At 39.9% G+C, this 23,540-nt stretch overlaps 1 protein-coding gene across 1 annotated transcript; it reads left to right on the top strand.

Moving 5' to 3' along the window:
* The first annotated feature begins 324 nt into the window (after positions 1-324).
* pskh1 (protein serine kinase H1) lies at positions 325-23,272 on the top strand. The gene is made up of 3 exons (XM_003225372.3): positions 325-480; positions 4,410-5,428; positions 16,250-23,272. Exons 2-3 carry the CDS (start codon positions 4,508-4,510, stop codon positions 16,565-16,567), a joined length of 1,239 nt encoding a protein of 412 aa, XP_003225420.1. The 5' UTR covers positions 325-480; positions 4,410-4,507; the 3' UTR covers positions 16,568-23,272.
* The last annotated feature ends 268 nt before the right edge of the window (positions 23,273-23,540 follow it).

The raw sequence follows: 23,540 nt of genomic DNA on the forward strand, positions 1-23,540 counted from the left end.
TGTTTTGGTGCTTAATTTATAAAATCATAACCTAATTTGATGTTTAATAGGCTTTTAATTAATCTCTCATTATCCAACATATTCGCTTATCCAACGTTTTGCCGCCCGTTTACGTTGGATAAGTGAGACTCTACTGTAGTGTGGGATTTTATTCAGCTGTGTGGAAGGGGCCACGAACAACTAGAAACTCTAGGCAAGAAGACAGGCTGGGCCTACAGGGGACCACTACTTCCCTGCCCAGCCGTTTCTATAGCAACAGCGGCCATCTCTCCCCGCTTACCCCCCCTCCCCCCCCCGGCTCTGATAGGTCCGCCCATGACTCGCTCCCGCCAATGGAAGCAGGCGAAAGCGGCGGCGCAACGTATCTTGTGTGCCTGAGCGCGCACTGATGACGCGATGACGCGAGAGCCAGGCCATAACCCTCTGTTTGGGCTTGGGCTTGGGCTGGACCCGACGCCCACCCGGCGGCGGAGGGCTGAGGTGAGTCGGTGCGGTGAGGCCTCGAAGGCCCGGAGCCTCTTATTCTCCTCTTCGCAGGGCCCGGAAGCCGAGTGGCTTGGGCTCCTCTTCGGTCGAGGCCTGTTGGACAGACTCCGCCTCAGCCTCGCCCTGAGAGGCTCCCAAGCAGGACCCAGGCTGCCTCTTTTCAGCCTTGGAAGCCTCTCAGAAGAGCTTCGGGAGCCCAGCAGCTTAGGCCCCGTCTGCACTGCCATATCACCCAGTTTCAGAATGCAGTGCATTGGGAGCTTTGTGGATGGAATGAGAGGCTCTAGAAAAGAAACTGTCTAGAGCAGGCATGGGCAAACCTGGGCCCTCCCTCCAGTTTTGGACTTCAACTCCCACCATCCCTAACAGCCGCAGGCCTCTTCCTTTTCCCCCTCAGCTGCTTTGTTTATACCCAGCCGTTCTCCCCATAGAGACTCAAGCCAGCTAGCAACCCCACAATCAAATAAGAATTGAAAACAAAACAAATATAAAAATAAAAAACCCAATTAAACACGTGTGAGTGGATAAAAAAGTTAAAATACAAGAAATACAATACAATTTCCATTTAAAACTCACTTTATTTTCCAAAATCCCATCCACAGCCTCCCCAACAGCCTTCCCCTCATTCTCCCTCAAATGCCTGATGGTACAGAAAGGTCATAATAATAATAATAATAATAACTTTATTTTTATACCCCGCCCCATCTCCCCGAAGGGACTCGGGGCGGCTTACATGGGGCCTTGCCCGATACAACAATATAATAACAACAAAACAATAAAACAAATATCCCAACAATAAAAACATCAGCATCAATAAAACAGTCATTAAAATCAACATATAGCATAAAATGTTAAAAACAAGAGACTAATACACAGATCTAGGCCAAAGTGCAGAATATTGCAAAATGGGGAAAGGTAGTTTCACAGCTAAAATGGACAATAAAGTGCAATTGTAATAATAGCAAAGCATCAACGATGGAGCTATTGTAGAATGGGCGGATACATCAAACCCACAACAAATTAATCATCAAAGGCCTTTTGGAAGAGCCAGGTTTTTAGGCTCTTCCGGAAGGAGAGGAGGGTAGGGGCCTGCCTGATCTCTCTTACACTGCTTGTTGAAGGGATATGGCCCTCCTGGTCTCTCTTGTGAGGAAGTTCCAGAGTATGAGAGCAACCACCAAAATGACCCTCTCCCTTGTTCTCACCAAAGGCACCTGAAGGGTGCTTAGGACAGAGTGATGGCCCTCCCCAAATGCTACCTTATTCTTTCAGCCAGAGATTGTGTCTGAGAACAGCTTGTGAAACATATGCTTAATCATTGGACTTTGGCTGGATGGCTAGTAGGCATTTTTGAAGCATTTTTACACAGCCTGGAGGTACGTAGGACACATGCTTTTGCTGACAGTTATCTTGAAAACTTTTGAGGAGGGAGAGAAATAGTGCAATGTAGCAGGTTGTATCTTTATGGTTTTGACAAAGAAAGCTCCTTGGAGTTCATTGTATGCTGCTGCCCATGTTCTTCTGTAAAATATCATCGTGGATATAAGAATGAGTGTGTGACTTCCCCCCCAAGAAAACAATAGTTGTATGAAATCGGAATAAGAGAGACTGAGACTTGTTATGTGATTGTATTAACTTTATTTCCACCCTGCCTTTCTCCTCATAGGGATTCAAGGCAGTTAACAATAGCATGACACCAATCAAACTTTAAAACAAGGCAAATACATAGCCATTAAATATTTGTGTCATTGATATAAAGTTAAAATACAATACAATAGAAATTAAATTTAAAGCTCACAATGCTCCCAAATCCCATCCACAACCTCCCAGCACCCTGCCTCTCATGTCTTTCTTGTGAGGAAAGATTCACTCCTTCTCTGAGTCTTAAACAAAAACTTTAAAAAAAATTATCATAAAACGAGATGTGATATTAATTTGTTCAATGAAAAAAATATTAGGATTCACAAAAGCTCAGTCAAGTTTCATCTTGGTTAAGAACCTGATATTTTTTTCATATGTGCATGTTATTACCAGTTAACACATCACATACAATGTTTCCACAAGTGATCATGACTAGGGTTGGTGTAATGCAACCTTTTTATATATCTACCTTAGATCATAAGGAGAAGGATTGCCTTTCAAACTATTTTACTTTCAAAAACCTGGAAAGGCTCTTAATGCTGATAAATATGAAGAATGATTACATTGCTATACAGTGGTATAGCAAGCTGTACTCTTGTTTGCTATTCATTGATCTACCATCTATCCCTAGTGATAAATCCATCTTTACCCCTGATCATTAGTGATTGTTTGCTGGCACGAAAGCCTCTTGTCATCATGCTTACACCTTTTAAGTAAGTGTGCTAAAATGTTTTGAATATCTGTAGTGTTGGTTCATGTGATGTGTGTCATATGATTTTTTTACTTGTAAATTTACATCATACATAATTTTTGTCATGTTGAAAAATGTAGGAAGAGCCAAAAGTCAGGATTTTTTAATTGTTGCTGAAATTAAGTCTGTGATTAATGAACACCATTATAAATGTATGGCAAAGGAACCTTTAGTATGGTAAGGGAGCTTTTTGCTTAATCCACTATTACTTTTAATTAAAGTTTTCATAAGTAAAAGTCTAACAGCAGAAAAAGAAAGAAAATTAATACAGAAAATCATGAAAGGATTAGAAAAGAAAAGTATATGTTGACTTCCAATTTTCCAAATAATGATTATACAAAGCTAAGTAAAATTTCTTATATTGTAATTGTGCTTTAAACACCTCAACTGCTTTTTTGGCCACTCCACAAGTCTTCTACATGTGAAAAAAGAATCCTGCTTAGGGTCGCACTTCAAAGATGTGCTAGATTCATCTTTATGCATTTTGACCAGGGATACATTATCCTATAAAAGTTTTCTTTTGGTACATAATAAAATGTACATTAAATTTCTATTTATCATAGTTTTTCCATTGTTCTAACTGTATGTTGTATTCAAAATGTGCCCATTTTATCATACAGTCTTTTATTTGTTTTTCTTCCATTTCTACTTTTAACAAAAACAAAATGGCAGTAGATGTTTGAAAACATACTCCAGCTTTCCATTACTTGAATGTACATGTTTGGCTTGTTACATAAGCAAACAATATGAAAATGTACATCTGGCCAGCAAACTGTTATAATGTTTAAACTCTCACCCATCAGTTCTGGTGCAAAATGTCATCATCTGGATTCAAATAGGTAAAAAGCCTGAACATATTATATCATTTTCTTATCAGTTGTATTGTCCCCCAGGACATTTCTGAACTGACCTGAAAGTATGAATTTTAACTTATAAAAATCTAAGTAACTTGGAATACGATTATCCTAAAAACTGCTTCCCCACATATATATCTACCTCTACAATCAGATCTCTTTTAGAGGTCCTCTTGGTACCTGTCCTAAATTTATGGATCTGCATTGCAGTTGATGCATACCTCAGCCTTTCAGTTAATAACTTTAAGGAGGCTTTGAAAATGTATCTTTACTGAACTTTCTGGGGGATTATGACCAGATTGTGTGATTGACAACAGTTTTGTATTAGTAACTATACATATATGGTGTATAATCATATTTATCATTCTTCTTTCTGTGTTGTTTTGTGGAAGTTTGGCTCTAAAACAGATGATGTCCTAATCGTTATGTGTCATGCTATAACCACAAAGACAGACGTTTCTCAGCCACCTACACTCAGCTATATGGTGGAGGGGAGCAAAAGGAAGATGGAGTTTCAGGGAGTTTTGGTTGTTGTATGAAGGGGGAAGAAAATTCTAATCTGCTCAGCCATAATGTGGAATGATGTCTTAATTGAGCATATACTTGGAATAAGGTGCATTTATTTGAATAAGTATAAAACACTGATTGCACTCTTTTTTTCCTCCTCCATCTCCTAGCTTCTTGGGATGTTGCAACGGTTGGAGTTGTTCCAGACATGATTGCTGTGGTGTTGCTCTGGGAGAACACCTTGATGAATGATTAGTACCATTCAGTGATGGGCTGTGGGACTAGCAAAGTACTCCCTGAGCCTCCCAAGGATGTCCATTTGGATCTTGTTAAAAAGGTTGAGCCATACACTGGTTACAAAACTGACATATATAAGCACTTCATCAAAGGGGATGGGGATGGAATCAAATCTGCTATTCCTTCTCCTCCCTGTCACGTCAATCCCCATACGGAACAGCCAGAACCCCGTAAGAACAGAGTGGCAAAGTATCGTGCAAAATTTGATCCCAGAGTGACAGCCAAATATGACATCAAAGCCTTGATTGGTCGAGGCAGCTTTAGCAGAGTGGTTCGAGTAGAGCACAAGGCCACCAAGCAGCCATATGCAATCAAGTTGATAGAGACCAAGTACCGCGAGGGGAGAGAAGTGTGTGAGTCAGAGCTGTGTGTGCTGCGCCGTGTGCGTCACACCAACATCATTCAGCTCATTGAAGTATTTGAGACTCAGGAACGCGTCTACATGGTGATGGAATTAGCCACTGGAGGAGAATTATTTGACCGAATCATTGCAAAGGGTTCCTTCACAGAAAGAGACGCCACTCGTGTGCTGCAGATGGTATTGGATGGGGTTAAATACTTACATACATTGGGCATAACTCACAGGGACTTGAAACCAGAGAACTTGCTCTATTACCACCCAGGCATGGATTCTAAAATAATGATTACAGACTTTGGGTTGGCAAGTGCCCGGAAGAAAGGAGATGACTGTTTGATGAAGACAACCTGTGGGACGCCAGAATATATTGCCCCAGAGATCTTGGTCAGAAAGCCTTACACTAACTCTGTGGACATGTGGGCTCTGGGTGTGATCTCATACATTCTTTTAAGTGGGACAATGCCTTTTGAGGATGACAATCGCACTCGCTTATACAGGCAAATTCTGAAAGGAAAGTACAGTTACTCAGGAGAGGTAAGTGTATCAGATATTTGGTAAGAAACTTTGTGTTGGCCTTAAATCTCTGGTCTTTACAGAAGGCCTTCCCCCATCGTCCTGAATTCTGAAAAATGTGTTAATTGTAATGTAATATGGCTTTTGTTTCAAGGCTAGAAACCATTACTTCATAAACGCCTCTTTTTGCTTACCCAGACGCCCACGGAAGGGCTACGAGGCCGTTTCTTTAAGCACAATCAAGCAGTTTTCTGACGAAATGGGCCCCCATTTGGACTACTACTACCATAGTCCCAAATAGCTGGTTAGGCATTGTTGGAGTTGTTGTTTGCTCTCCCTCCTCCTGCCTGCATTCGCGCTATGTTGTTTTTGCAAAGTCCCTGACTGAATTCCAAGAAAATAAAATTTTAAAAGCTTGAAAAGGGGAAAGCTTTCCTTCATTCTTTTTTCCTCTGCCTCGTTCACTTGCCGGATGTGGTTGTTTAGGCCTATTGTCCTCCTCCCTCGCGTTACGCAATCCGCCGGCCCCGGCGGTTGTGATGCTCGCGCGCTGCTGCCTTTCATTCACGTATGTCTTCCAAGGGTGGGGGCTACACCGTGCATGCGCACAGTGCAGTATTCGTTTTTGGGGTGTTTTGAGTGACTTCCAGTTTGAATTTATTTTAATTTTTTTTGGTTTTGATGTCTAAACACAGCGGGGATGAGCATGTCTTTTGTGGCCAAGTTTCGTGGGTTTTGGGTATTTAGTTTCGCTGTTTTCTTTAAGGCAGAAACAGTCAGAACATTTATATATAGATAGATTGCTTTTGGAAGACCAGAACACGTCTTGATGCACTTTTATTTTGTTTATTTTGTTTACAGAACTTTTCTCTTTTCAACTAAAATTTATACAGAGAACAATTCAGTTGAATTAATTAATCAATTAAGTTGATGCAGAATATCTTTGCATCATTGCTGTCAGTTTCAGCACTGGCATAATTTCCAAAGTAATTTGGGGAGCCTTATTTTACTAGGGCTGCTACAAGATGATAGAAGGACACTTTTCATTATTTATAGCAGCCACATTTAAGATAGCTGCTTATTGAATATCATATAGTCAAGGCTGATTTGCTGTGCCTAAGATCCCTTTGATCCCATCCTAGTCCCATGCTTTAGAGTCCAATTCTATACAATTATAGTGGTATAATTTCAGTCAGCTATTTTACTGTTTTGGTTCTATTCATTCTTTGCAATTTTGTTATAATAAAGCACAAGGAACTTTCAGCTTCCAGACCTTTTGGACTTCAGCTCTCCTCTGCATTTTCCAGTGTCCATGCTTGGTAATTTGGGGAGTTGAAGCCCAAAACATCTTGGAAAACCAAAGGTTACGCAGCCTTGTTCTAGGAGAAATAGTATCTTAACTATAGAAATAGTCCTGCAGTCTTATCGCATTCAGAAAGTTGCTCTCAAAAATGGAACTTACTTCTGCTCTTGTCCTAAGTGCATCCTAGTGAGTCAAATAATATGTACCATTAAATGAGCAAATTTTTAGTCAGGGGGATGATAAATGACAGTCAAATTGTTTTCTGAAAAGCAGGATGTTTAATATTTTTGGCATTTAGAAATATGAAGCTCTGGTGGCATTTCAGTAATGGATGAAGAATCTTTACATGGAATTGAAGTTGTAATATTTCTGATTCTAAATGAGGATGATTTACAGAAAAATATGTTGCCCTTCTTCAAAACTTTTAAGAGAGTCTGTGACTGTGCAGGACTTGAAATGTTTTCCAAATAATGTACTGTTGTTAATCTTGGTGTTATGCATTTTTGTCCAGTAGCTTTCATACCCATGTGGCTGGGATCTATCTGATACAGAGATTGGATAACCTACAATGTTCAGATTTTAAGAATTGGAGTCTGAAAAAGCTCTGATCAGCTTTCACAAGGAAGCAGCTGTCTTCCATGTCCCAATGTGTTATTAAGCACTATAATTGAGCAAGTGAGTTTTGAAGCTCTTTCAATATGTTCAAAATAAGGTATTAATCAAACTTTCACCACTCTAATACTACAGGCATGAGACTTGGTGAGCCTAAGCAAAGCTCTTTAAAATGCCTTATTATATTGAAATCTATATCTTCAGATCTAAGGCCAGTATACAAAAATGCATTCTTAGATGCTAAGGTTTTTTATAACTAGCTTGTTGCTTCAGATAGTAAGTAGGCGCTTTAAATTTTAAGGTAGGATTTGTTTTTATTTATCTTCCATATCATCTTTTAGTATACAGAAATATATGTATACATATATGCATATGGAATCTAGATCTTTTTCATATTATCTGACTAGCTTCTTTTTCTGTGAGATGTCTTATCCTAGCACTGATATGAACATTGTACAGTATTTAGAATGAGTGATTAACTGTGGAAATATGAGCTTCTGTACTTCCCTATCATTTTAACTGATAATCATGGATCTCTCATAAAGATGCTAATTTGATTTGGCTGGTTATCTAGGGAGACTGCTGTTTGTTTCATTTTATAGTAAAATGGGAAGAGATTGACAGTGATATCTTACTGAAATATATCTGACAATCCACTTAAGAATATTCGAAATCCAAAAAAGGCACAGTTGTCTGAGTAGAGAATGCAGGAAGAAGTAAGAGGAAGATGCACACTACTTTCAAATATACAAATACTGTATACACACACACACACACACACACACACACACACACACATATATAAAAGCAATTCCCCCCTTTTGTTTAATAGCACTTGAAATGGAGATGTCTTTTCCTTTGAGGTATTTCCAGAAGACAACTTTGTGGAGCATTAATCAGAGAGAGGTATGGGCTCACTAGCAGTGACCATCTGGGGCACTGTCATAAAAAGTTCCTTTTGAGTCAAGGATGAGAGTAGCTTTTAACATAGGCTGCAGTAGAATTTCATAGATAGGCAGTAAATGTGCATCACAGAGGAAGCCACAGAAATAGAGGCTTTCTTCCTCCCAACCTCTCCAGGTATACTTTCCAAGGAGCAGCTAAGCTCCAATGGTAAAGAGAAATGAAAACTGAAATTCAGTCTGACTGGTGAAGTATTCCCATTCTCTTGAAAAGAAATGAGCTGACACACAACTAATGCAGTGCATATGTGAGAGAGCTTACTGTTGGGGTTCTATTCCTGGAGTGCAGGATCTGTTTTCAAGAGGCTATTAAGCAATCAATGGGCAAGCTATACCATCATAGCTCATTCAGGTCTTGCTGACCTCAACCCCTCTAATTATCATTCTTTGGCTTATGCATGGTATTGAGTAGATTGGGAAGGCGTGAAGTTTAAGAGCCTAGGGAGAAGTGACTTGGCAAGCACTTCTGATTATGTTTGCTCCTTGAGTAAGGGTTATCCTGCTTGTCAGCCTATCCATCAGGAATTAATTATGCTCCCCCTCCCGCCCCTTCCTTATGGCTCCCTGAAACTCCTGCTTTGCTTGATCAGCGCTTTGCTAAATAAGCCGAAGAACTAAATGTTACTGGAAACAATCCTGTGAGCTATGCATTGGAAAACTTTCTGCTTTGTTTTGTTGGTGATGCCAGAATGATAAGGGGACACAAATGCTTTGTGAAAATAAACTTTGTTACTGTGAATTTCAGACTTAAGGGAAATATTGGAAGCCAAATGGAGAAGGACTAATCTGTAGCGTGGCATTTGTGACAGGCATGTTCTGGCAACTCTTGGTCAATATAGATCCTGAATATTTAGGGACTAGAAGTAGTATAGCAATAAAGAGACAGTGGTATGAATCAAGAATATTCTATTTTAAATTTCACATCTGTCTCGCTTTAAACAAGTCTTGTTCTGTCAACCTCAGGTAATAAAGACAGAGTTTGGAAACAGGTAAGCTCTTTCAAGCAGCCACTGCTTTTTTGGATTAGAGTTTCTAGGGCTTCCAACCATCATGGCATGGCCATAGTAGCTGAGTGGCTTTAGAGTCAGAATTTGCAAGAGTAGGTTCTCCAATTTCTGGATATGCAGGAAAGTAGCACTGAGTCTATTTCTTCTGGCAGTAGAGTGTCACCATGTTCTTCAATTTGGCATCACCACTGTCTCTTATCTTAGTGAGTATAGAATGGTTTCCATCCAGTACTTTCCAGGAAGGGCTTAAGATTATTGAGACAGTCAAGGGTTAAAGAACACATAATTCTTTGAATCACTAAGAATCAAAACTTCCTGGAAGGCCTTGACTTAATAGCTACTTCTCTTAAGCCTTGCCAACTTCTTAAGGTTGTTGTGAAGCATGTAGCAAAGGCTACAAACTTCATTGAGGGATCTGAAAAAGGCAAAGTAAAAATAATAGTCTGGTATTGTCTTTCTGTTTAAAATTCAATATCTTAGTTCTAGCATAAAGCATGCAATATTTCTCATGGCATACGTGATGTAAACTGGAAGCAATATAAGTCTGCAAAACATTTCAGCACCATAATTTTAAAAAGTGGCTGCATCATCTGATTTAATGGATGGCTGTAATCTATTGTCATTTATATTCCTTGGTTTGCCAGGGAGAATGGTTCGTGAACATCACCCTCTCCTTGTTGCTTTGTGACTCACAGTAGCTTTTATTCGGTGACAAATACCACCTCCAGATGGTATGAGACTTCAAATACCTTGACGCATGATGTGGGTCTTGGGGAAGATGTTGGAACAAAAGTACTGTGCATCATTGTGTGCTGCTTACATAAGTTTGATGTAAAATGGATCTATGTCCCATTTTAAAAGTTTTGGAAAAGAGAATAGGGAGCCCATTATCTCCCTTTCAGTTCATGATTCCCAGGATTGCCCTAAATAATCCATAATTAGTCAATCCCTTGTTATAATGGAACATCTCAGAAGTAGCACCATTCATCGTGTAAGACTTTAATCCTATATCTATTAAGAATAATCCCCATAGGACTCAGTGGTGATGTGTGTAAAATGAGAGCCAGTGTGGCATAGTGGTTTGAGTGTTGGGCTACGACTCTGGACATCAGGAGTTGAATCCCCGCTTGGCCATGGAAACCACCTAGGTGATCTTGAGAAAGTCACATTCTTTCCAGCTTCAGAGGAGGGCAAAGGCAAAAACCCCTCTAAATAAATCTTGCCATGGTAGGGTTGCCTTAGGGTCACCATACATTGTAAATGACTTGAAGTTCCATAGTACACACACACACACACATGTGTGAGATTGCATTATAAATGCAAAACAGTTTGAATTACACATGAAAATGGATTCATCTTTATTTTATAGGTGATTGAGTATATTTGCCAATCAGATAATATAGCTGGAGTCCTGTTGGTGACACATGCAGCCATTATATAAAATTTTGACTGCCTGTGTCCTTTGATGGTTGTTACAGATAAAAGTATTTAACACCTACCGGTATGTCTGCAATACCCTAGTGCACTTTTAATTTACAAGCCATCTGCCAGGATACACCCTCTCAGTCATTTGGTAGCTGGGAAAGGAGTCAGGGCAGCTTGGTAGCTACTGCCTGTGTTGCACCAACCAGCCATAGGAAGTAGGTAGCAGCATATTTCTGGACCACTAAATGCCTGGGTCAATTTCTGTTGGAAGAAAATCCTATCCTGTACCTAAAATGGCCCAGAAAGGGCAGAAGTAGTAGTGAAAGAGTTTCCCCCCAATCTAGAGTATAACACTTGGGGGCAAAGAAGATCTTTTTGGAGGAGCTGTAGCAGGGAAGCAATTTAGTCTTCCAGTGTCAGCTTGGGATCCAACACAGACCTGTATCATGGGAATCATTCTGCACAGTTCTTGTGAATCTCCTGTGTAGCTCCTAATCTTTTTTTGTAATTACTGTCCATTGTTCATAGAAGGCAGAGTATAACTCCCTCCCCAAGGAATATTAGATCGGCTCCTTCCTCTTGAGCTTCCGTAAAAGAGTAAAAACGTGGCTCTGGGACCAAACCTTTGGTGAATCTGTACAATAAATAGATATGGATTGACATGTACTGACTACAAGAAAGGTCTGGATTATGCTTGTGGATTATGTGATCATTTGTAATTGTTTAGTTTTAAAATGTCTCTTATTGTTTTAACTGTATTTCATTATCCTATTTTAATTGTTTTTAAACTTATACTGTTTTTGGGCATCGAATAGCTGCCGATATGTAAGCAGCCTTGAGTCCCCTTCGTGGTGGAGAAAGGCATGATAAAAATATTATAAATAAATAAATAAATGTTGGTTGCTTCTCAGATAGCACAGAAAATAAAAGGTGCTCCAAGGTCGTGCAAATTTAAAGTCTCTTTGAAAGAGATTGTTACAAAACTTTCAGGATTTTGGCTAGATGTAAGAATCTGTCTTGTCAGAGAGTGCTCTTCATTTCTTCCTGTTATCAGCCTGGAGGTTTTAGAATTTTTCATTTATGAGATGCATTAAATGTTATAGGTACCTTGCTCTGCAGCCTAGAATTGTAAGTGCATGGACAAATAAGCAAACAAGTCCATGAAAATCCTAGCTGGAACAAATAGTGACTATCAAAGACAGTTTTTAAGTGCACTTGAGAGTTATTTCTATTTTCTGGAAAAAGAGCAGTCCATTTAGAGAGGAATGTGCTTTTGCATCCTGAATGTGAAGAGCATGTGTGAGAGAACATGTGGCCTGAGGGGCTCTCTTGAAGAGGCTTTTCTTTTCTTTTCTTTTCTTTTCTTTTCTTTTCTTTCCTCTCTCTCTCTCTCTCTCTCTCTCTCTCTCTCTCTCTCTCTCTCTCTCTCTCTCTCTCTCAGGAACATTGTATGGAACCTGAAATAGGCTGCTACCATGCCTGAGGTGGAACACTGAGTTCCGTCTGACAAATGCATACTCTCAAGTGAGGCTCTGAAGCTTCTTTTGCTTTCCTTCTTATTCTTCTCTCCTTGCCCTTAATTCAACCATTCAATTACAGGCTAGTGCAGATGTCCTTGTGTGCTGTCTTGATTAGCTAAATTGTGTCCATGGCTTCTTTCAAAGTCTGCCAACTGAGGGTGCATCTACTGTAGAATTAATGAAGTTTGACATCACTTTAACTGCTATAGCTCAATGCTATGGAATCTTTGGAGTTGTAGTTTGGCGAGGCACCAGCACTCTTTGGCATAGAAGACCTTGTAAAAGTACAGCTCCAGAGATTCTATACCATTGAGCCAGTGTAGTTAAAGAGATGCACAACTGCATTCATTCTAGAGAGTAGAATATCCTGTTCACACACAAGTCTAGGACTGGAAGTAGCTGCATGATTGGTTTCCTGTGGTGAGTGAAAGCTGATTCCAGCAACCAAAAACGATGCACAAAAGATGTTCCCTGGGAGGTAAGGGTACACATTAATACCTGAGAGAGTGGGGGCAGGATCTGACCTCATCACTTTTCTGGAATATGTTGCAATATGCTTATACCCTGTTTGAGGTATTATTTGTTTGAACAAATAAATAATGTGTAAGACTAATAAGTACTTTGCCTATTTTATCCATTTTTCAGTCCTGGAGGTATTACAAAGTTGAGTTTTTTGGGGGGCATTGTTGCATTGAACTCAAAAGGAGGAGTTGGTTAATTAGAATTAGAAAACTTAATTCTATTTTTGCTTCCATCTCTACTGGATCCTCAATTGACATTGGTATTTACCTGGTGTTTTGAAATACTAATAAATTTGTTTATCCAATCTCTTATTAATGTAAATGTTTCGTCGTTCTTAATAATGATCTTTTATGGACATTCTGCGTGGTAGTGTGCCTTGCTTAGGGAGTTTCTCTTTTATTCTTCATTTTAAAAAACTTTCTGAGATAACTAGCTACAGCTAATGCGTGATTAATAAGATGCTCAAAGCAGTGCTACTTACCATGGCTGATGGAAATTGACCACATTTACTTAACCCATTAGGGGCTTCAGCGTTAGCAGGGTAGTGAATTCACCTTTCCATTATCTTCTTTCTACTATGTGCTTAGCATTTTGACCAAGTTCTGGTTCTCTCTCCTTGTCTTTCATGCACCTATCTCTTACTGATGGGAAAAGGCAGCTTTGATTCCCCTCCCCTATAGCTTTGGGAAAGTGCCATTCTGGAGTTCCCAAACACGTTTTCCGATGAGTTCTTTGTTAGGGCATATGTTATTTTCTGAAAGAATTGCGGGGGGTTCTTCTCAAACCTGAGAATCAGCCAAAGCCAGCTATCAGTGTTGATTGGTAAAACAGTAAATTGTGCAGACAGTTGGTGTTGGGGAGAAAGCTTCCTGCTGTTATGTTTCTAGGTTTGGCAGCATGAATTCATGCCCAGTAGCTTGTATCCTGCAGAGTTTCCGCACTGTTACTTACAGCATACACAAAGCCTCTGTCTCCTAGTGAGCCATTATTTTGAAGTATTTCAGGTGACTGATTGATTACAGAGATTAGGTAGCTAACCTGCAGCTCTGCTATCCATGTCCAAAGAGAGTTACAACCTAATCATCATCATCAGCAGCAGCATCATTATCATCATAATCTTTATTTATATCTCGCCCTATCTTCCTGTGGGAACTTAGGGCAGTTTCCAACAAGAAATCTAATAAAGGGGTTTGTTTATCAAATAGACCACAGTGTCAAGGGTCACTGTCTATTTTGAGCTTTATGAGATAGTGTATAACACCTAAATCTGTTTGTGGCTTAGCTGCTGCCAATTAGTGTTCCACTTTTACTCATCCAGTATCAAAGCCAATGCCAGCACAACAGTTTCCCTTGCACTGTTACCAGGCAAGCTTTTGTTTCCCAGGGAAGACCACTGGATACATCTATAATCCTTTGTAATCACACTGCTAAGTTACCAGGCTCTGGAAAATGTAGATTTCTTTCTGTTTTTGTAGTTGTGGGCAGTAAAAAGACATGTTGTTAACTAAGATGTCTGGCCACTTCATATTTTGATCTTAAGAAACAATTAAACCAGGAGCGTGGTGCACCCTTTTGGATAAGACTAAAATATAAAATCACAGCAAATTTCAGTTTTGAATGTTCTTTTTCTATACTCTAGAGAGGTTTAGAGTGAAATGACAGGTTCTGATTTGTGTTTGAGATGAATGATCCAAGTGACTTTTTCACTATCAGATGTTTTTTAAACTGCCTGTTACATGAAGAGCAATAGTTTCAAAACTGATGATGGAGTGGGAGGTGGTGTAACTGTTTGGTGCTGAAAGCTTCTTATGGACCAAAAACCTTTAGTCAGGTTTAGAGCTAGATGAATTATTCAGGTTTTCCTTAATCTTCCTTAATGTAAGATTAAAAGCAAGATTAGAAAGTTCTGTTGGCAAGACCAGATCCTTCGGAGCTTATTGCAGGATTATGAGTGTATTTCTTCTTGCTATCCAGAAGTCTTTCTTGTGCTATAGCAAACATTAACGTATTTATTTTGGTGCACAAGATTATAATCTACTTTCTAGTAAAGTAACCATAGTATTTTGTTCACAACAGGACTTAATGTTGAACATCAAGAAATCAGAGAATGTGGATTTACAGAACTTACTTCACTATGAGGTCTCACTCTGTGGGCTGTCGACACCAGTTTGACTTTTTTCAGACATATCAATTATATTTAAGACCAGATGGGATATTAACTACTTCTTTAAATTATATGTTTAGTGTTTTCCTTGTAGTTGCATAAAGGAGCCTTATTTGAGTTGGGAGCAGAGGTCTTGTAATATATTTTCCTCTGATCTATTTCTTACTGAACTCCAGTCTCCTGCAACTTCCCTTCATTATTTTGCAGTGGAGAAGAAACTAAAATATGGACAAAAGGTTTTAAGTTTCAATTTTTCTATCAGGGTTAAATGGTTAAAAGTCAACAATTAATATCTACAAGATTGATTGCATTTGTGTGCCACCTTTCTCTCAGGGCATGACCCAAGATGACTTCAAAACAATAGAAAACATTCCCAATAAAAAGTTAAAAACAATTAAAAGCAGACAAAACAGTATAAACAATACACATAGAAAAATACCACCAGAACAATATAAAAATGCACACAGGTAAAAAATACCCTCATAATGGGCTCACCTGCTTACATGTCAAAAGCCTGCTTGAATAGGGTATAACAAGACAGAGATTCTCTTTTGGAAATATTTTCCCCTACTCCTGTCACTTTTGTTAGACTGCTATTGCTGTCCACTCCCCACTCTGGTTCAGCATAGGAGCCAAGCCATTGTCCTATACAGAGGGTTAAGTTTGCCAGAAAATAAACAAATTGGTAAATTTATCTCACTTGTAAGTTCAGTGGGTTAATTTTTTTCTTTTCTTCAGGAGAGTGGCATAATTAAATCAGGCCAAAGCTACATACAGTATAGCAGTGGAGGCTTGCAGTAGCATAAACAGATCGATAAACTGATTTGTGTTTGCTGACCAGAAGAGATTTCTAATTACTGTTGCTCTGTATTCCCACTTCTGATTGCATTAGACTAATTGAAAGAATAAGAAATCCAATTCCCTCTTCTTTGGAAGTTTGTTTCTGTTTAGCGCCACTTATCTGGGTTGGGAACGCTGACTTTGCCTGTTGAGGCTGAAGGTGGTAATTTATTTCCACCTGTCCTAGTTCTTTATTCAAGAGTTGCTTAAATTTTTGAACAAGTTTTTTCTTTGCTTGTTTGTTTGTTTTAACATGGTGTAAATAGCATAGTTAATGTTACTTTTTGCTGAAAGTATATTTAGAAATTGACCCATGGTTTATGGTTTGATTCTACACATAAATAACAATCCTAAATAGAAAAAATTTCCTCCAGCTTGGGGATTTAGGGAAATCACAGACTTCAGATTTTGTTTTTATCCAATGTTGGATGGAACATTTATTAACAAAATTGTATTTCTTGTTCCCCCTTCTTTTTTTCTTTTCCAGCCATGGCCCAGCGTTTCAAATCTTGCTAAGGATTTCATCGACCATCTGCTCACAGTGGATCCTAATGATCGTATGACAGCACTTCAGGCCTTAAAGCACCCCTGGGTGGTCACCATGGCGGCCTCTTCTTCCATGAAGAACCTGCACCGTTCTATCTCTCAGAACCTCCTTAAGAGGGCATCATCTCGTTGCCAAAGTACCAAATCTGCTCAGTCCACCCGCTCCAGCCGCTCTACCAAATCCAACAAGTCCCGGCGGGTGCGAGAGCGAGAATTGAGAGAGCTGAACTTACGCTACCAGCAGCACTACAATGGCTGACACCTTCTTGGGAGGATCCCTACTGTGCCATCCGTTCATTTGTTCATGTGTTTTTGGGATGTGTTCTGCACTGCATCTTCTTAAGTGCGTGTTGTCCATGGTCCAGATGCCCTCTCAGAAAACCCACTCCATGTCCACTTTCCGACCTGGAAGGAGATGGAGTTTTGGGGGCACCTCACTTGAGTTGAGTCACTTGCAGTATCTCTCTCAACATTTGAAAATTCTACTTCTTGGCCAGCCCTGGGAAAAGTTTTCATAGTTAGCCACCTGAAATACTGGAGCCACATAGAACAGAAGAGTCCACACCTAGCCAAGACTACCAGCTACTCTGACCTATTTATTGTCTTCAAACTGATCAAAGTAAGATCTGTTGCTGTTGAACCTGGTGGTTGAGTGACTTAGAAATTCAGCCTATACCCACTTAACTGGGAAGTTCCATTTTACTCAGCCGGATTTACGAACAAGTAAACAATGTAGGACAGATTAGATTGTTGAGGCAAGATAAAAAAAACGTTATGAGTGTGCGCAGAGAGAGGTGGCTAGTTTGCTATTCCAGCTGCAGCCTCATGCATTGTATCAAAAAAATATTATTCCCAAGCAACACTACCAGAAGTAATTTTGTGGGCACAAGGTGCTGGGATGGAAGTCTAAAAACCCCATTGTTTGGGTGGAATACTGTGCACAGCCATTTGTATCCCAACCTGCTTTCTCCAGAGTCAAAGTGAGAGCTTTTATTTGACCTTGGGTTTAATGGCCTTTTACGCTGCACAACTGTAAAATAGGGACCATTTTTTTGGGTTTGATGGAGGAAATGAAAGATCAGAAATAGGGTTGTTCCTCCTCTGTTTCTCTTTCTCTCTCCCCTCATCTTCTACTTTTCTTTTCTACCTCTTAGGCCAGGAATGTGCCTTAACTACACTAGTCCGGTTGGGAATGGCTTGAATTAGACTTTGCTGCTCTTTCTGTCTTCCCACATATGTTGGAATGTTTTCTTGGGTCTTCCCTTGTGTTTTTACATGTAATGCCAGGATGAATAGCCAACTGAGCCACTATTCTGACTTATCTGAAGGTCCGGTATACGACTTTGTACCACTGTGTTCAAAATAGCTGAGGAACCTTGAGACAGCTGTCTTCCCTCTTCTGTCATCATATGTACACACTGTATGATTTTCCAATACAGTAGTGACATCAAGGAAGATGTTTCCCATTAAAGGTTTGGGTCTGAAGGCCTTATGAAGTTCCAACAGCCACTCCACCTCTACATTTGGAACAGTGCAGTGAAAGCAGTGGATCTTAGAATGATAAAATGCTATAGCTTAAAAGGGACCCAAAGATAACATTGGCCAACACACATTTTGGTGCCTCAAGTATTAGCCTTGTTTCTGATTACATTTGACCCACTGATTCTAAAAATTGCACCAGCTTTCCCCTATTAGCTTTAGTTTTTGAGATACAGAACATGTGCATGTAACAGTCTATGTTCATCGATAGAAAATCATGATAACATATCAGAGAAACTAGAGTTGATGTGGTCTATCCAATGCATTTTTCTGAATAATGCTCCAAATAACCCCAGGAACAAGCCTAAAACCCAAGTCATCAAGAATTTTTTTTGGTTGGACTGTGCAATCTATCTTTCTCATCCACCTACCCTCAGCATGAACGTATGTTTTTCTGTTTTTTGTGTGTCACAAAGAAACATCTAGAGAGCACTGGGGTAAATGCTAGATCCATATACTACAGCCCTAATTCTCCAGAGTAACTAACCAGTCTGTTCTAAATTGAATGTCACAGTCTCAAAATGGTTGAAATGCATATGTTTGGTTTATTCCTTTCTAGAAAAAACATATCCTTACATGCAGAAAGTAAGCGCATCAGGGAGCAGGATAGGAGATGGCTTGGCAATGTACTTGGGTTTGAGTTTTGGTGTTAATCTGCAGGATGTCTTGCTGGGCTGAATTCAAAAGCCACTTTTCTGTCTGCAATGTAAAATGGTAGGCAGGATTCTGTTATCTCATTCTACTGCTTTTATAAATGAGGCACTTGAACTCCATTATGAAGCAAAATCCATTTTGCAACTTTATTTGATAGTAATGAACAAGTCCAGATGATTGGGCCTCTCACTTCTCCAAATGGTGCTTCTGGCCTTAAATTGATCTTTCTCTGTCCTACTGAAAGTTTTACGTGTCACTGAAATTTTCTATCCTACAGCAGCACAACCTATTTCAAATGGTAATGTTCCTTACACTGCCATCAGAAAATGTCTATGGGACATAACATTACTTGTGGAAGCTGCTGTTGAATTCAACAAATGCTGTTGAATGTAATTAGCACTGACAAAACCTTTTCCTGTTCAACTGAGGCATTAAAATAGGGTGCAACAGGTTTTGGGGAAGTGTTCTGGAACCTTGGGTTAGCTTGTGCGTTCCATTGGTAGGCACAAGACGTGTATTTGAGGCATACTAGCTATGATTGTGAATGGCTTGTTAGCAAGGGTCTAGTTCTGCCTTCATTGTGTTGAGAAATCACTTGATAATAGGAAAAGTTGATATAATAAAGAGCTAGTGTGCTTAAGAATGTTTAATCTGATTATATTACAGTGGGACTGATTCATTTTTGTATTCCTGCTATATTTATAGAACCACGTTGTGCAGAACCAATTTCTCAGGCCAGAGGGACATCTAGTGGTTTGAAGACACTCCTGCAGACCTTTTTACAGGCAGTCTCCCAAGTTATGAACAAGATAGGTTCTGTAGGTTTGTTCTTAAGTTTTAACTGGAACTCTCTCATACACACACACACACACACACACACACACACATGTGCGTGCATGCATGTTTTGGATGGCAGAAGGAAGGGTTAACACCCCTGTTGTGTTTGTTTTACTGTCTGTGCCCCTGTTCAAGGATTTCATCTCACTTTCTGTCTCTGTGAGAATTGGATTTTGAAAAATGTGGCTTGTACAAACAAGGATTGATGATAAAGCTTCAGTTCAGACACCTATTCTCCACAATGACTCTTGTGAATTTCCTTTCTGGAGATAGATTTCTCTCACTTCTTGTTGTCTCACCCCCATTTTTAACTATGAAATGTTTGAAAAGTGGATGTTTGTAACTCTAGGACTGCCTTTATTGATGTTTTGCTTTATGCTGTATCACTATTTCACTGTGGTTTGGTTGGCAATTAGATGAACATGTTAAGTTATCTGATACCAACATATATGCCCTGGACTTCTTATTGGCCTGTTTAGGGTATATGTGACACATGTGGGTGGAAAGATCCTCTGTTTAGTTTGTGTAGGCCATCAGTTTAGAAAAGGGTGGTCAATTTGGCCCATGCTGCAGAAATTTCTGTTGTTGTGTGGGCACTTGTTACCTGTGACTTTCCCTCCACCCATACATACAAGATAAATTAGATACAACATTGAGATTTTAAAAATGCGCACACATATTTCTAACCAAGAAAAACTCTTAACTTCCCTCATTTTGACCTCAAATTCAGCAAAGCTTCATCTCGTAAAGTTTCTCCTGTTCCAGGTTCATCCCCCTATACAGCTGCTGATTCAAACTGTTGTGCAATTTTACTAAAATAAGTGTCAACAAATGGCAACACTTGTATACTGAGTCCTTTCTAGATGTCACATCACCCCTTCCATCCTGTTACAAAATTGAGGATGTAAATATATTGGAGCTTAGCAATATTGTGTTTTCAACACAATGGAGAAAAGTTGAGTCTAATGGTATGAAAACCTCTTATCCTTTACAAAACAAAATGAAGGCAGTTCTATCTTTAGGTTATGTGCTAGTTTGATAATGGGGATGATCTAAAGAGACATAACTGGAAAATGGAGGTGAGGTGGACTAACAGCAACCTCAGTCCAGATTGTGCCATTGGAAGTGTCCGTTATTCTGGAACTGGGCCAGCAAAAACCCTTCATGACAAGTCCTTTGTAAAGTGCTCATTGGAAAAATCCAGAACTTGGAAACAAAACAATTTGGGACTGCAAGTTTCAGAATTCCCCAGCCAGATTCTGTTATTTGTCCTAAACAGTAGGGCTTGGAAGCTGTGGATAGCTTATCCCTAAAGTATATCTGGAAGCATCATTGTGCAATCATGATAGACAGCAGAAGTACCAAGTTTTTATTCCCTTTCTAGGGTAAGGCACTTTCAGACAAACTTGACTAGATGAGGGAACATTGGACCTACTCACCTTTCCCTCACATATCGACAATGTCAGGGAATTGAATTTGTGACTTTGTCTTGATCATAATATTTTTCCCCATTCTTCAGTGTGTGACTCCACTCATAAAATCTCATTTTCTGGTATGTTACTTTCCCAAATAGATGTTTGTTTTATATCAAGGATGGCCAGATGTTGAATTGCAGCTTCCACTAACCGCCAGCAAAGCCAATGGTGGTGGTGGTGGTGGTGGTGGTGGGTGGTGGGTGGGGGGGGGGGGTGAAAAAATTTGGCAGTACCTAGTTGAAATGCTGTCAAGCACTACATCCTTCTAAATTAAGGTGGTTCTGTTTAAGGGTGAATCAGTGTGTTTCCACATAAGAATCCTGCCTGCATTTCATGCACATTCCAGGGCTGGGATCTCAGGGCTCCTTATATGTACTAACAAAATGATTTTGATAATCACACCAGTTTTTCTCTTACCCACCTGCATCTCCTTTCCTCCCCTCCTTGCACTGCACTGGAGGAGGCCAAGATTCCCCCTGATGTTTCAAAGATGACGTATTACACAATACATCTTCAGTCTGAAGCCACCAAGGATTTTGTGAACAAAATTTCCCCCCACGGACCTTTGTATCCCAGCCCTCGAGTGTGCAGGGACACTGGCAGGCCAGATGAAAAATATGCTGCCCCAGTGTTGATTCTGGGGTTGGAAAACTTGTGAGATGGGGTTGCCGCTCTTTTTCCTGCAACATGAGGTAGAAATATCTGTTCAGACATTGCTTTAGTCAACCCTTCTGGTTTTATGGCCCCTTTCTTAGAATGCAGATTTTGCTGCTGCTGAAATATACTGTGACTGCAGCTCAAACTGAGCTGTCCTTTCTGCTCCTGACCCAGTTGCCATCCAAAGGAAAGAGCTCCTTCCAGACTCCAGATCCCCTCCTGCTGAGGGACAACTTTTATATCACAGCACAAAGAACTTCCCTCGCTAGTGCTACTGGTGATGTGTGGAAAAGCTGCACTCAGGTGCATAATATGTGCTCTTACATACCTTTTGGAAAGGGTCCTCTGCCACGTGTTTTATTCCGATTTTTCTATGTCTTTCAAAGTCAGTGCCTTTTCTACTAATACTACTCAGTGGGAATCCAGGATCAACATCCAAAGAAGTAAAGTAAATTAGTCATGTATATCTAATGTGTCTCTATGCTTGTATCTTTTTCACGCATCTGCCTTCCCTTTGTACCTCATGCTGTGCTGCAAACTATGTTTTGAAACTCAGGAGAGTGTCGAAAGACATTCGAAATGGGATGAGGGCCTCCTGTTCAGGAGAGATCACTGAAGGAACCATCCATCACTGAGATGTGTCTTAGACCTTGTCTCTAGTCTCAGTCAGTCATGAGCCAGAGACATTACCGATTAAAACATGGAGGACAACCTGCTTTCCTTTTTAGGTAGTCAAAGTAAAGAATCAACTGTTTTCCCATCTCTCCCCTTTTCTTTTTTGTTGTTCAACTGTCCTTGTGCTGTGTGATGAAGAGCTAGATAGAATGTGCGGAATCAATGCCTCCTGAAAATTTCCTCTTAGAGAATCCCTTTCTGAATTTGCTTGTCTGTGGAGAAGTGGGCGCCTGTTGAAAAGTATGATTGTTGGTCAAGCCTGACTGCCATTTACCTTATAGAGAAATGAGAGCACTCTAGAGCAGACCTACTTCTACCTGTGTACTACTGGGAAGGGTTGGTATCGAGGAGCAAGCTGTCCTTTAAGGAAGCCTGCTTGGTGGGATTGCTTGTTTCGTTGCTTCATTAAAATGCTTTGAAGGCTTACCAGGTGTTCCTCAACGTTCTCTGGGATACAGACTGAAAAACCACTGTTTTAAATAAACTAGACACTGTTCCTTTCCAACTCCTAGCCGGCTCCCTTGTGCCCTAGAGGCCTTTGGCCTGTGGGATGCCTCCTCTTGGCACCCCTTTACCTCTTTATCCCCAGGCTGTGAATATTTCAGTTTTGACATTATACGGCCTCTCAGAAGTTCTCCTTTGAAAATTTTGAGAAACGTGCTTTGGAAATGCGGGCATTTGTTGCCTCCTCTCACCGCATTCAGATTGGCAAAAGGGATTATTCCACCTCTCTCCTTTCCTCTTCTCAAGTGGAGAATGGGTTCCCCTGTTCCCCTCTTCAGCTCATATCTGTGATTTTATTTTGCCTTTGGTGCCTTTTTTTACACAATGGAATTTTTACTTTTATTAGAGTGTGATTTAACCTGTAATGTTGAAATTAGTGTATAGAGTTATTTATTTTTATGTATTCAGTTTGTTTTTAAATTTGTAAATGTATCCTGTTTATTCAGTAAAATGTTGACACTCTTTTGATTCGTGGATTTGTTTTGGCTGGGTGGGTAAGCTGCTCGAATGGGTTTGTGGTGAATTGGGAAAACGGTAGCTGTGACCTCCATCTACTCCGATGCTAATAGCTGTTCCTGTTTAGTTGGTGCTCATCTATCTTTAATAAAGAAAGAAACATTCTGTATCTGTCTTCTGCTGCTTAGATTTGGATCAGTGCTTGATATTTCAATGTCTTGCTCTCATGCGGTCAAATACAGTAGAGTCTCACTTATCCAACATAAATGGGCCTGCAGAATGTTGGATAAGCGAATATGTTGGATAATGAGGAGGGATTAAGGAAAAGTCTATTAAACATCAAATTAGGTTATGATTTTACAAATTAAGCACCAAAACAACATGTTATACAACAAATTTGACAGGAAAAGTAGTTCAATACTCAGTAATGCTATG

This window comes from Anolis carolinensis, unplaced genomic scaffold, assembly GCF_035594765.1.
Source record: "Anolis carolinensis isolate JA03-04 unplaced genomic scaffold, rAnoCar3.1.pri scaffold_9, whole genome shotgun sequence".
NCBI classification, from domain to species: domain Eukaryota; kingdom Metazoa; phylum Chordata; class Lepidosauria; order Squamata; family Dactyloidae; genus Anolis; species Anolis carolinensis.